The sequence below is a fragment of the Podarcis liolepis genome (genome assembly GCF_965112155.1).
Source record: "Podarcis liolepis genome assembly, chromosome: 1".
NCBI lineage: Eukaryota > Metazoa > Chordata > Lepidosauria > Squamata > Lacertidae > Podarcis > Podarcis liolepis.
Window position 1 is genome coordinate 44342086 of NC_139554.1, and position 15326 is coordinate 44357411.

The 15326-nt window shown below is 41.4% G+C and overlaps 2 protein-coding genes across 3 annotated transcripts in view; both read right to left on the bottom strand.

The window, feature by feature from the left end:
• SPTBN5 (spectrin beta, non-erythrocytic 5) overlaps positions 1 to 15326 on the bottom strand; it is a 113931-nt gene that overhangs the window by 37816 nt on the left and 60789 nt on the right. For both annotated transcript variants that reach the window (XM_083504674.1, XM_083504675.1), the window contains exons 34-39: positions 14946 to 15095; positions 5592 to 5696; positions 4740 to 4925; positions 3345 to 3500; positions 2503 to 2694; positions 1159 to 1251 (exon numbers count right to left, since the gene is read on the bottom strand). In XM_083504674.1, coding sequence (XP_083360800.1) covers positions 1159 to 1251; positions 2503 to 2694; positions 3345 to 3500; positions 4740 to 4925; positions 5592 to 5696; positions 14946 to 15095 — 882 coding nt within the window. The remainder of the gene's footprint in view (positions 1 to 1158; positions 1252 to 2502; positions 2695 to 3344; positions 3501 to 4739; positions 4926 to 5591; positions 5697 to 14945; positions 15096 to 15326) is intronic.
• LOC310709215 (uncharacterized protein) lies at positions 7683 to 11404 on the bottom strand. Its single transcript, XM_083508509.1, has 2 exons — positions 9261 to 11404; positions 7683 to 7900 (listed from the first exon to the last, which is right to left on the bottom strand). The coding sequence occupies exons 1-2, from the start codon at positions 10702 to 10704 to the stop codon at positions 7698 to 7700; spliced, it is 1647 nt and encodes a 548-aa protein (XP_083364635.1). The 5' UTR covers positions 10705 to 11404; the 3' UTR covers positions 7683 to 7697.

Consider the following 15326-nt stretch of genomic DNA (forward strand, 5'->3'; position numbering starts at 1 on the left):
GTGTATAACACATAACCTGGTCTTGGCTCATCAGAGGCTGAACTTCAAGTTACAAGGCATCTCTAACTTTGTTAGGACCAGCGTTTCTCTTGGCAAACGTGAAGTGTGGGTGATATCCTGACATCTATAAGCATTCAGACTGCATGCATCTTGGAAGCCTGATCTGGCCAGGGCCCCCAGATTCATGTATGTGATTATTTTTAAAAATGCAATGCATGTACGGTACATGGTTGTAATGTCATACATACTTTATGCCTGTGCTGTGGGAAATACTGTTGTAATGTTGGTGCAGCAAGTAGTTTTGCTGCACAAATGGTAGGACTTCCCATAAGTCTCAAACAAAGCTAGAAAGTCCACATATGCCTGGTTTGGGCATATATCTCACTTTGAACTCTTGGTGGTCATACAGTTTCCTACAGAGCAGGAAAGGGTTTAATTCCTTGTTAGCCCCAAATGCTCAATGTAATGGGACTGCAACTTAATGCCAAAATTCCCGTCAAATGCTCAGTGTTCCACCATACAACTAAATATGAGTGTCTGGATGGATAATTAGAATCACATTTTCATTTTCTTGTAGAAAATATGTGGTGGGTTTTTCACATAAAGTTTACATTCAGTTTAAAATTTTAGCAAACATATGCTAGGCCCATAACTTTGTAGGTTGCTTCCCGCTACAGGATAGCTGACTGATGTTGTAAGAGACACTGACCTATGCCAAATGATCTTTATGGCAAATAAGGTGGATTCAACCTAAAGCAGGTAGACACAAGAGCTACGCAGACCAATCTAGCATTGTATTAACTCACACTTGCAGCAGCCAAATAGGTCTGAACAGCTCGCTGAAAAGTTACCGTATTTTTTGCTCTATAAGACTCACTTTTTCCCTCCTAAAAAGTAAGGGGAAATGTGTGTGCGTCTTATGGAGTGAATGTAGGCTGCGCAGCTATCCCAGAAGCCAGAACAGCAAGAGGGATTGCTGCTTTCACTGCACAGCGATCCCTCTTGCTCTTCTGGCTTCTGAGATTCAGAATAGTTTTTTTTCTTGCTTTCCTCCTCCAAAAAGTAGGTGTGTCTTGGTGTCTGGTGCGTCTTATAGAGCGAAAAATATGGTAGATGCTATCCAGCTGAGGAAGGTGAATCTGGAAATGTATCTCTTACCCCTGATGCTCCTCGGAACTCATTCAGCTTTTTCATCAGCTGCAGACAGTGTTCATAGTCATTCCCCACATCACCAATATTAATCATGACTTCCTGGGGAAAAAAACACAGTAAAATTAGCATTCCATTAATATCTCACGCACAATGCAGGTCCAGGGTATCAACAGATGACATCCATCACCTATCACCTGGGTATTTTCCCACTCTGTCCCCTATAAGTCATTCCCATTCTGAGAGTGGCAATATGCTTTTTATAGTATCAGGTAACATCACGTCTGCTGTGTTACATTCTGCTCTGGTAAAGGTATTAACAGAACCTGATGTTTGATGCAGATGCTAATACAAAGGAGGACAACTGAATCCCCACAGTCTCAAAAGGCATTGGGTTTATGAAGCCAAAACAATAGAAGTCTAAGTCACAGTTATCTGTGATTAAAGCTTTGTGCTTAAGGATTTCCATGCATGCGCTGTACTTATAGGAAGAGGTGCCGTTTTCCGTAACGCAAATGAATTTCCAGCATGCTCCTGTAAGTAGCTGGCAAAAAGCTCCATATCCATCAGAAAATTCACATGACAGCTCTTTAGAGAAGGAAAATGGAGACCACTTTAAAACAGATACTTTTTGATTTGTTAAAGAGATTTCCCATATCTTCATGATGACCATCATTCTGAATGTTCAAATGTGTGCATTTTGCACTTTTGAAATATAGCAAACATAATTTTATGTTGCAGGAAAGGCCAAATTCCTGGGAGAAGAGCTCTGTCAAAAAACACTGTGTACACATAACACTAAACCCATGGTCCGTTTAACAAATCACGAGTTGTTTCATGGATGAGCAAAGAAGCCATGGCTTGTTCTTCCAAAGTCTGGCTTCTTTTCCATTTTCTCTTGACTCATGCCTTGATGATGATCTACTGTGAGGTAGCCAAAGAAACCATGATTAAGCAAGGTTGTTGGGTTCAGATGCAACACCAAACCATGGTTAAAACAAGCCAACAACAAAGAATGGCTTCAGTCATGGTTTGTTGGCAGAAAACAAACCATTAGTCTGCTGGGTTGGACAGTTAGGTTACATAAACCATGGTTTAGGTTATGTGTGAAATAGGCCAGAATATGTTTAAAAATGCATGTGCATGTTTGATCTGCATGCTAAACATACTTTATGCATTTGCTGTGGGAAGACTGCAGAGAAATGTTCAAAAATAAATAAAACTATGTGACTCTTCTGTAGACTTTGCAACTACAGAAAACATGTTAGCTATAAATGTATGGAAATGGTAATAATAGTCTACAGAAGAGTCACATAATGACTAGTTTGCAACTAGCCAGTAAAATTCACTGACCTTGTCTCTGATCCAGGCCTCTACATGGTCCACTTTCTGCAGAAATTCCAGGAAATCCCTAATGTCTTCAAGCATCTTTCCACGAGCAGCAACAGCACATTTCAGTGTCTCCCACCGTTCTTGAAGCAAACGAGTCTTACGACGGATTTCCCCTGATTTCGGGTGATTCTGGCACAATAAGGCTTCTCCTTGCTTCATGTAATTAGGAAATAATTAAATAAGAAGAAAAAGATGAAACACAGTATTTCCATATGTTTCTAAGAAAAGCTCAACACCAGGGAGACACAGGGCCAAACTATCAGGGATGTGGGCCTGTAATAGCAGGTTTCCTGCAGCAACAGGAAACAGGCTGGACAACACAACCATTGCAGTTCCATATAGATTTATCACTCTGTGAAAGTGGATAAGGTTAAAAATGTGTGACCCCATTTTAAAAAAAACAAACTGCTGTTGAGAGAGCCATTATTATTTATGAATAATTTCCAGAGGCTTCCTTATAGCTGCTGCTTCTTGTCAAGGACAAGGTAGAACCAGGAATTTGTACTTATTTTTATATTATTTTTTGCAGATAGGGAGAGAACTGGCCTCTCTCAATAGCAATTACCGTAACTACTGTTTATTCATACAAGCTGTAACCAAGCATTTTCAGTACATGGAGACAAGCAAATTCAGAGACCTGAAGAGATCTACACATTGGGGGATAACAATAACTTTCATTTCAAGGCTCTTCAATCTTTTTCTTCTTCGGTAAAAAGTTTTAAGGCTATTCCATTTTTTGATCTGACAGTTGCAGAAGGCCCCTACAGGACCTAAAGATCACAGCACCTCCATTCAATACTCACCGTGTTAACAGTAGAAATTAGATCCTTGTGAGCCAGAATCTCAGCCTCAAATACTTGATGTTTCTGCAGAAGCTTCATTTTGTCACTCAGGTTGGTAAGATTTTGGAAAGATGGATCCTCCAGCTTTTGCATGCGCTCATCAATCCAGCTCTCTGCCTGTCACCAAAGAATCAGTGTGGTTAGTATTTCACACATATTGGTGTTGCCTTCTATGTAACACTGACATCCTTGTGTCTTAAGTCACATGAATTTAACACAGTGGTTTCCCTATCAATCTAACTAACAAAGACAAAGATCACCCCAGTCGTGTTCTGATAATCCAAGGGCATATTCAAAACAGGCTAAATTTAATGAAAAAGTAAAGTGAAAGCTGATCCATGGTTGTGCTAACAAAAGTACAGATTCTTTCAGAATGGCAAGTTTTAACTTCTTCATATATCCATGGCAAGAATGGGGAACATACACACCACAACATATTATTGGACTTAAGAGATGTCAGAGAACTCTGATAAAAATAGAAACAGGGGCAGATATTGCTCTTGTTTGCTTATTTGTCTCATGTCCAGAACAGAAATCAATCTAGCAAATACAAGAGGTATTTGTTGTCTTTTTTGCTTTCACATTTGCATTGTGTTTCCTTTACACTGAAATGAACAGGGTGGAACAACACACTGACAGTGTAACTTACCTAATTAATGTTATAAACAACCTAGGTTACATAATTTCCCCACACTGGTCACTGAGACAAATAACCCAGCTTCTTGTGTTAGATGAACGGCAGCTGGACAGAAATAGTGCTGCATGAAGGCAATACAGGGTGGAACAGAAAACAATGCCTTATTATGTCCCTAGTTGGACTACAATTCCCATCATCCCTGACCATTGGCCATGGGGGCTGGAGGAGATGTGCACAGCTTTTCCATACCTGACTACTGATACAGCTGGTCCACATAGCAAGCCATTCTATCAGAAAATACAGCAGCCATTTGGGTGATTGCTGTGAAATTATGTTCAGCTTCCTGCTTTTCATCCAAAGGGCCATAACCACCTGGGTAAGGCCAATGATGTGAATGCAGTTAATGGAATAGACACCCCCAAACCCAGCTGGGTGGTCATTCTGTGTGATTGGCCCTCCCTATATGGTTATCACTATATGGCTTTCAAACCTCCCTATATGGGTATCCCTATATGGTTATCACTAAATGGTTATCAAAATGTTACAGGAGCATTGTGGGATGACCTCCCTCCCCAATAAATAAATGTGGCTCTCATAATGTAATACTCTTTATTATGTACCACATTCTTTGCACTACCATGGGTACATGATTAATAGAAATGGGCTTTACAGTACTTGGGAATTACAAAAGGTAATCTTGGCAATAGCATCATTCTCACCTCTGACAGATTTTGGTAGAAAAGAGCCAGCAGAAGGGCTATCTGCAGTTTTTCTTGCCTACTTTGAGAGAGATCTTTGATGCATCTTCTTCTCTCTAACATGGCATTGAGCTTGAGATCGATCTGTTTTCTTTCCAGTTCACTGTCCTGCTGCAGCCTTCTTGATTGTTCCTGAAGAGACAATTCCTGAGAAGGAAACAAGCCTAAAATCAAAGCTGTGTGTTCATGTGATATACATAATCAATCAAGGCTTCCTGTCCTGTTCACAAAGTATTAATTTTTTCTACTGGAAGGCAATATAGGTGCAAAAGAGATCCTTAGAAATGCAAGTCTGAAGTTCAACCTAATGAAATTGGAGAGAATCAGAAATGCTGGATATTTGAAACTGCCGATTCTCTTTAGCCATCCTGGCTGCTGTGCCAGTAAAAATCATGTCTTATACCAGTGCTATTTTTCAAGAAAAATAAGTGCTGGAGGTCGCCATTATCTTCTCCCTTGTTCTCTTAAAATAGCAATGGCGCCTACCCGAGAGGTGTCAGAGCTGAGCTCCGGCTGAAAAACACCCTTATTACCAATCCTAGGCCTATACCTGTTGAAATTATTTTGTCTTCCCTCAAAAATTAGCAGATGTTTTGTCTCAAGAAGAACTTCCAAAGACACTGAAAAAAACGGATCCCCCAAATGGTGGCGTGAATCAGCTCTTGTAACCATGATTCTGACTGATTTCACTTAGCACAGAAATTATTTCAATTATCTTAACCAGTTCTTAACCAACTCTTAAGAACCCAACTGGGCATTTGCCTATAACCTAAATACACATTCCTTTAAGGTCAGGATCGTATAAGTGTTTACCTTTTCAACCTGAGAGGCCAGAAGCTTCTCAAAAGCCTCGTGTTTCTTGATCTGCTGCTCCACCTCATCTACTGTGCTCCCAAAGTCACTGCTTTTCAAATATGTCTGTGAATAATGAAAATCACTTTTGGTTAAGATTGTTATATTTGATCAAGGAGTTATTGGGACATATCTTGTTACTTCCCTGAATGTGTGTCACCAAAGGCTAGGTGTTCAAAAGATTCCAGTAACCTCAGATTATACTGTATATTTTCTAAAGAACATACATAATTTGTCTGATCCATTGAAAGAGTAGGGACATCTGGGTACTCCTTGAAAAAAACCACAACCTTTTTCTCTTTTCCGAGACTATTTAAAATGAGGAACAAGAAATGTCTCTCATCGCTCAGTGGAACGCTGACATGAAGATGCATATTAATGGAAAGGCATAATTCTTCAAATAACACCTGCAGTGGAATGGCAGCAAGCGGTAAAAGGGTTGTAAGATGGTAAGGTGTCACTGTACTACATTTTGTCTTTTGGCTAAAAGGTCTTCAAGGGATAAGGAATGTTGAGGAATGAGAAGCTGTCAGGCTGTATTCATTAACAAACCTGAAAGCATATTTTAAAAATAAAATTAAGATTGCGGATGGTTATTGCACTATTAGTCAAATCAATCACTCAGTGAGGCCATTTTAGCTGCATTGCTTGCTCAGGGAAATTTGGATGCCTGGAAGTTACAGTAGCAGATTTGTTGTTTGAAAATGCTATTTAGCTGCTGCTATTTATCAAAGTCTACCTGCTTTCTTTTGTGATAGGCATGAAGTTGCACTCGTATGACTCAAAGGATGCATAACAGCATCTGTCTGAAGGTATGAGTGATAGACACAAAAGTATGGCAGTATGAAAGTGCCCTTTGGAGCCTGATGTTTTGTAGTTCTACATCTAAAACTCCAGTTGTATGTGGAAAAGTCAATTGCAGATGGACTGCTGGTCTAGTTAAGCAAAACTAAACCGCTACCAGCTTTATACGTCTGTGGAATTTTAAATGTCACACTGAAAGCTGTCAAATCTCTGTTGTTACTAAACATTGCATGGCTTCTGCTTGACCACAATTGCGTCAAAACAAGATGAGCTACATTAGCAGTAGTACAGTTTTATTCAGCTTGTGGCCTGGCAAGTTGAACACAGTCCATCAGCAATATATTATGCTCCTCTTGATATCGTCTCTGCTTTTTGCACTCCCTAACAGCATGCAATGTAAACAAGGGATCTATTGAATCCTTGGCAGCCAGCCATACGTAGTTGGTGGGCTGCATTTGGCTTGATACAGACCACAGGTTGTGCAAGTCTGCAGTAATAAATCTAGCTAGTGTTGATGACATGCAGAAAAATGTATTTACTAAGTTGTCCTCAGTAACAGGAACGGATTCAGCTAGATCCTGTGCATGCTCACTTGGAATCCAGTCTTGCTGACTTCACTGAGACTCAGGAGCTGTACACCAGATCTAGTATTATATCAGATAGAGGGTGGAATAAGGCACATATTGATATTGTTAGATGCATTTTTAAAATGTAAATATGTGTGTTTTTATTACTATTATTAAAGAGCTTAGCCCCTAAATAGGCTTCTAAGAAGTTTGCTGACATAAAAACCAGTTACATAAGCTTTAAAATATAAGCATTAAAACATAAAATAAAATTAAACTACAGAATAAAGAATTTCCATAAAACACTAAAATTTACTTCCACAACATATCCACATCAGCATGTACCTATGATTAAAGACTGCATAACATGTTGCCATTTTCCTATATGGAAATAATATTTGCACCATAACTATCCAGCTGATGTGAAATGCAACAAATATTCGCAGAACAGCACTTTACACATTATTATAAATGGGATTTCCCACTCGCCCCCTTCAGATGCCATTATATCTCAAGCTGAGCAAGATTATAATGTGCTTGTCTGGAATACACATGTGCCCTTTCCAAATAACGATGGGAGGTGACTCAACACATGTATTGGTCCTGCGTGTCAGCCCTGCCCTAACACTCCAAACACAGTGCCTGCAAGTGTATAAACTGTATGCACATATGCTGTGGGCATGGGGTTTATGCCCTTTTATTTTTTCAGGGTACAGGCCACACATTGAAAGCCTACCTGCATAAAAGCTTGTATGCCTTTAGGGTCTCTGTGCAGAAAGCCATATGAATGTGTAGAGCATTGGGACGGGGTAGTGAATGAGATTCCGCTTCCTTCCCACTTTCCCTGCATCCATTCATATAGCACAGCTGTTTGCATCTGGCTACGGGGCAGGGCTTTCCCTGCTCCATTCCAGGGACCACAACAACAGAATTAGGTTTCAATAAACACGCCGAGTCACATTTTTCTGTCATCATAAAAAGATTTATTTCTGAAACATTTTTCCCAGGAAAATGAAATATTCTGCAAGGTATGGCACGGTGGCAATGTCAAGATGCTTGCATCTTGAGCCTATGTATAGAGATGTAGAATGCAGAGCCCCAGAATCATGACCTAAGATTAAATTCTACCCTTTGCCTCTCTGCTAGTCTCACTATGAAAACATTATGGAAAAAGACATAAGAAAAATCAGGTGATACTTCCCCCCCCAAAACAAAACAACCTTTTTCGTAAGCAATGACAAACATAATGAGATTACACAATTGACTATGGATGAGTAGAAATGTCTTTTGGTTTGGGGCTTTTCAACAGGTTTTAGATCATTTCAGCTGAATCCTGAACCTTTCCGGCAGCCACTCTGAGTCCAATGGTATAGGTGGGTTGTTATTTTTAAATTCCAGCTCCCAACATGCTAGCTTATATGCAAGGAGTTGGGACACAGCAGGCAAAAGAAAATGGTGGTGTTCTTTTTAAATTTTCATAACGACCCCCATCAACCAGGCTAGTAATGAGATTAGCGTGATAGAAATTACCCACCACCACCAATTATATAATGACCGGTTTTCAGGTCACACACCCCTTTCTTCAGCTGGCTGACAGGCTAATATAGCATGTACAGAAAGAAAAAGAAAACTTCCCAAGCACTTTAGCTTTTAAAGCATCCAGACTTCTTTTCAATTATACCATTTAATGGGTAGCTGGCAGAACCAGAAACTGATGGGATGAGAGACCCTGTCAGTAGCCAGCCAGCTTTCAAGACATATTTTAGTCAGGGGAAATTCAGCCATATGAGCTGAGTTTTGACATAACCAAACACACACAAATATTTCCCCCTTAAAACTCATATTTTTGGGTCTTTCTTACAACCCACATTTGTTTTGTTCCTGGTGAAAGCTAGAAGAAGTAAAATTCAAGCAGCAATTGACAAGTTAGCATCTAAAATTAGGAACACAGACAAACCTATCTAAAGAAAGGAATGAATCTGCCCCCACAGTCTCACTGTTCATAGGAAGAAACAAATAACTCCACTTTAGGAAAACAAAACAGAATTACATTGGGCGGCCTTATTCACCACTACCAGAAAAAAGCATCAGCAACAAAGAACAACAGTTGAACAGATACTAAATTCAAATTAAACATAAAAAATCACGGTTATGCTTGTTTTCATAGGTTTCTAAAATGGAATGGAAATCTTCACCACTCTCCGCCCAGCTCCAAAGGAAGCAATTTTTACAGAGATAGATGGACACCATGCACTCTCACCAGTTCTGCGGGATGCTGTATGTGCCTGCATGTTTGTCACAAGTGTATCTTGATCCACATTCCTTATAGTGTTTGGCTCCTTGGAAGGTTTTGACTGTGAATTCGCATCATATTGTTGCAAAGGTTGGAATTCAGGACAGCAAACAGGGTTTATTGACAGTGAGAAGCCAGAGCCAATATAATCTGTCTGGAACGCTGGAACACCTGTGTTTGAACCTGATGCTCTGATGAAGACCGAAGGAGCTGGGCTTTTCCTGAATTCCTTTATCACTTGAATAGGGAAGGATGTCCAAGGGGTGGCAAGTATAAGGGTTATTTTGGAAACCTTATGGCAATCTGGAATTATCCTAGCACTGGAGGTCCTCCCAAACTCTTTGCCGGTTGAATGACGGTTCTGAAAGACAACCAAATCAGGATCTAAATGTGCATTTGCAACAGTCCTTTTGCCAACAGGATTATCTCCTTTAGACACTGTAGCTGGAGATAACCATATCTCTCTGGAAACTGTTTGCTGGGGAAGACCAGGGCACTTAGCCGTGGAAGTGACATGAAGCTGTGTAATCTGAAGATCTGCAGAGCTTCTTGAGGGGATGGCTTGATGGGTCATCTGAGGACCTGTTGCAAGACTGGAAGATGCTGGCGACATGTTTTTTCTACGAGGTAAAAAAAGACTGGAATAACCATGGCTGCTGACTTGAGAAGAAGTCCTAAATGGCTTTACTGCTATACTGCAAGTTGAAATATAAAGCTTTACTGAAGCATGGAGATCTGGAAGCTGAGCTTTGCACATGCTGTAACCATGCCGGACTGGCGGCTCTGAACTACAAGGTGTCAGAGCTGTATGTAGCTTTTTGCTCTGAGATGGAATTGCACACAGAGAAACATCCAGGCGTGATGTCCAACATGGTAGAGCTCTGGAAGCAGCAGCGGGTGGGAAAGGTACTGCAAACTGCATGGAACTAGTGTGATCAGGAGAAGAAGCACAAGCACTCCAGTCGCATCCTGAGCACTGCTTGCTGGAGATGAGCGATGACTGGGTACCAACACTGCTGTAACCATTGTACTGAGGATCTCTGTGAAGTGCAGGGCACGCCGACTTGATGCCAGGAGGATTAACACAACTGTTGTCTTTCCTGAAACCATTCCCCTTATCTGTATGTGCCAAGACTATATCCAGCCTTGAGCTGTAAACCTCAGAAGATAGCGAGTGAGACGGTGAGATGTCATTTCTTGGCAAGGTATCTGCGGGTGATGAATGAGTTGGAAAATACCAGGCTGAGTCTGATAAAATTGCTGCTGGTGGCATCCTCTGGAAAGAGCGGCCCCAGACAGCTGATTTGGGGGCCAGCGATGGGGTCACTTGACTGGAAGACAACATAACTTCCACAGTTGAAATATAGATGGGTGTGGTCGAAGTCTTGCTGCGATGGTCCGGGCATGACATCCTGCAGTTTTAATCCTAAATTCGGGAGACCAAAGCTGGAGACGCGTCTGTGCTCTGTATTTTAAAACACACTTTTCATCCTTTTTCTGTTGGCACTGGAAATTTCCATTCTCTCTTGAGTGTGAAGGAGAGGTGAAGAGCAAATAAATATTTCTCCAAAAAAAGAAGTGATACAGAATCTGTAACTGAATGAAGAAGGAGAAGCAGTATTCCTTCAGCACAACTGCGATATTTATCCTGCCTGCAGCATGTCAAGAGAGTGCAGGAAGCAGACAGAGAGATGAACGAGAACAAGTCTCTAAACTAGTAGCGATGAGGCAGAAGTCAAACCAGGAATGCTATCCAAAGACGGATGCTGACCTTATTACAATTTCTCCAGATAAACGGATTAAGCGCCTAGCTCACCAGCACTTCCATTGCCTTGAGAACAGCAGATCGCAATGTGCTCTGCTGTTGTTAAAAGCAAGAGAGCTGTACTCCTCTCCCTCTCTCAGTCACTGCCTATCTGCACTCAGAATAGCAAGATCTCTGTTTAACAGGTCGTAGAAGAATTTCCTACAACCGTTCCAAGTAATGGCACACCAGAAAGCCAGTAATAAAAAGATAGATGTTTGCCTAATTTCCTCCATATGTGCTCTTATTTACTTTAGAACTAAGCAATCCTAGGCTAAACCTTGCTGAAATCCTTTGAAGGCTTAAGTAACTTGGATGTAACCTAAGATGCTGGCACATAGTCAATACCGTCACACTGGCACAGGGAACGAATGGGGAAAAGTTCTCTTTCAGAATACTGCTGAATGCTTTTCACTATACACCACCTCAGGGGTAGTCTCTGTATCAAGGTATGCACAGCACGGCCCATGTTCAAAATGATGAACAGCTTGGGCTCTGCTTGTATCCACAGTGATTATATATATAAAAAACCACCTATTCACATTCATGTGACTGTGTTTGTGACACCATCAACACCCCCCTACCAAAAATACAGAGAATGACACATTGCACACTGCCGAGTCAGAATGTTTTTCAAAAAGAGGATCGCTTGAGCCAACCAAAACTATCAACCTTTCTGCTAAAAGTAACTAGGAAGTTCCACCTGAAGCCTTTGTGGATGCAGTGAGAAAATGCAAATATTTAAATGCAACTTGGTCCTTTTAATGTGGGGTGGGAGGAGTCAAGGTCATATAACCAGGACTTGGTTCCCCTTCCCCCAATTTTAGTTGTGCAAGAACATATTTTTTTACATGGCAAATGTCTAGCATCCTGAGAATTCAGTCCTAGTGAAGTCTCAAAGGAGAGCAGTGTGAGAGCAAGGCTAGAGCCTCATACCTTCTCATTACGCCTCATCAGTTCCTTTCACCAGTCTTGGAGCATGTTATGTAGCTAACCGCTGCTATCAGTTTAAATAGCTGCTTCCTTCCCAAAGTAAGTAGCAGTTTGGGGGGATTCTTGTCAGGAAGGAAAAGGTTAATCCTCATCTAACTGGGTGGTTATCCTAACCCAGACAGAGGGCCCCGAGGCTCTATAAAACAATAATCTCAGGGTGGCAAGGTCCCCACGAGAGAGACGGGAAGCACAACTCAGCAAGTCTAATGTCTAGCATAGGGTTCTCTACACAATGTAGCAAATAATAGCATTAGTATCATGGGGGTTCCAATCCAATTCAAAAGTTCAGGTTTGTAAAATGAAAATAAAATAATAAACATGACAGAGGCAGTGTTGCAGCTATCAAACCATCATGTGATGAGATCCTAACGATAAGACTAGACTGAGCAGACCGATCTGGGTCATGATCCAAACTGAATTTGGTGAGACCTCTTTAGCATCCAAGTTCTATAAACTCATCATTCCCTAGGCAGAGGTAGAGCTAATGGAAAAGTAGGGTTTTAAGTGATACACCATGTGTTCATTGCATTTTGCAGCAAAGGTCCAACATGGTGAGTTGTATTAACATGGCATCAATGGCATGAGTATGTTAAATACATTAGCAACAGAATAAATAGATGAGAATGCGGAAAAAACATGGCATCGGTGAGCAAATGCACTATTACATCCTTAGTACGTAACTGTTTAGGAACTTTCCACAAAACGTTCCACACTTATAAGTCTGGAATGTGCAAAAGCTTCTCTAAGAAGTGTTTCTCGTTTTATCAAAACTGTTTTGGCTTCCTCTGAAATTCCTCAGATGTTTCGCCCGAGGGGAAAACTTCACTTTGAACCTAGTGAAAACTTTTATGTACAGATGTAGTAGGTTTCAAAGTCACCACCCACTGTGAATCATAAAAAGGTACATTTTATCTACTAAACACTCTGCATTTGAAGGTAAGTCCTTGGCTAAGCCTGATCAGTAAATGCCGATTAGTGTGACACCATTAATATATCTATTTTTATGCACACCTTCTCTTAATATATGTATTTTTGTAAACATTGTTTGGTTGGAGAACTTCATTGAAACATTTGGATAAGTGCAAATTTCAAAGGACAGCTGTGTTTTGGTTCTCATATTGTTTGGGAAAGTCTGAATTTGATACATTTGCCTCTAAATGCAATCTGAATTAATTTTCTCTCCCCCATTCCCTAGAGACAGTCTGCCCTTAACCATCACTGGGATGCTGTTTCTGCTAAGGGAGGGTTTGGGAAAATGTGGTCCTCCAGAAGTTGCTGGACTACAAGGTGTATTATCTCTGACCATGCTGGTTGGGGTTGATGGAACTACACTCCAAAAACATTTGGAGGGCTGCAGGCTCCGCATAACTTTCTAAGGGCTGAGAAAAGGCAAGGAACAGTGGGGCTCATGCAGCCCAACCAGAGGCATCTGGTGAAACATGGGCAGTTTCCTATTCTTTCCTTGGCAGAGCCCTGCAGACACTGCTGGGCCACTTCCACTACAGATGATGTGAGCTGGAATCAACAGGATTCCCTAGGCAGCTTCATCTGAAGCTTAGTCCTCTGAGGTTCCAGTGGCTCCTCTGTTTCAGGGACAAGGACTTGATTTCAGTTGTATGCATAGGCACAACATAAGGTATTATGCTTAGGAATTGGAGCCTTGACCCATTCCTTCTAGGGATGGTGCTACTGGGTGAGGCAACTGCTGCCTGTCAGATTCAACATTTCCAGAGTTGTAGTTGTGTTAAGTTTCCTGAGGCATAAATGCCCCAAGCTTTATGCTAAAGGCAACGGGGCCCTCAAGATCCCTGCTGCCCAGGAGAACTGCCTGCTGAGGGACTGAAGGGCCCTGCCCTTGCCTTTCTCCACCTGGCTTGGGGCGGGGCTTGCCAGGCTTCACAAGGACTGCGGTTGCTGCTCAACAGAGAGGGCTCCTCTTTTAAATTGTTTTTAATTTTTATCTGTGTTGTTTTAAATGAGACTATCTTGGCTGTGAGCCCTGGAAGACCTGCACCCTGCCTTGCTGGCCCTTTCCCATCTGGCCTGGGAGAGTGGAGTGCTGACTGACTCCAGCTACAAAAGCCGAGGCTGTTGAACAGATTCTTGGGCTGGAGTATTGTTTACGGGGAGTTGAGAGAGCTTGTTGCTGTTACTGATATTGTATCTTTAGTTTTAGATCTTATGATTTACGTGGAAATTGTTTCCATTTGGTTGTGTACTTTTTGATGTGTTTTATTTATTGTTTATGACTTCTGTTATGTTTGTAATTATGTAAATATTGTCATGTTGTAAGCCGCCTTGAGCATAGTTTCAACTGTGGAAAGTTGGCATACAAATAAAATGATGATGATGACTAGGCATTGTTATTGGTGCTCATGGTGCCTTGGTCAGTGGAGGTGCACTAGGGATGGGGAACTTCTGGTCTGTGGGCCAAGCTTGGTCCACCAGGCCTCCCTTTTGGCCCACTAGGCTATTTGGGGCAAGTGATGATTGAAAGATGAGCAGCCCTGTCCACCTGCCAGGGGTGTGGAGATCTGACCCTCTGGCCAAAAGAGGTTCCTCACCTCTGAGGTAAGCCATAGCCATTATGGATAGCCATTGATAGCCTTATCTTCTTTTAAAGTCATCCAAGTTAGTGACCATCCCTACTTCTCAATGGAGCGGATTCCATAGTTTAATTATGCACTGTGTGACTGATTTGTTAAGTCTTTCAGATACCACGAGATTCTGCTGTTTTATGTCCAACATTGCCACCACAAGCATGTTTGTGTGTGTATGTATATACAAGGGAGATGACAAGGCTTGCCTCATCCAGCTCTTCTTTGCATCCCATCATACTGCCACTGTTTACCTACCTCTTGTGAGTTTGAGATATTTTCTAGGTGCTCACAGTCCCTGTAAAACATCTGCAGAAGGTGCATCTTCTCCAGCCATTCCTTCTTCTCTGCCCACTTGTGGTACACATTGTCCTTTTCTTCCAACAGTGCCTGCAATGTGCCTTGGATCTGATATAAGAAAACAACAGAAAATGTCCATGATAATCCACAAAACAGTGTGAGTGATGCTTCTTATGTGTCAGACTTGGCTATGCTACTAGGGCTCAAGATTTTTATAAAAAGGAAACAACTCTCTGTTTTCACAAACCTGGATCTGGATATGTTTCAGTAACCCATTTTCCCTCTGAGGAACATTCAGTCATTATGATTATATCTTCACTGATGGTTTAATTGCAGCAC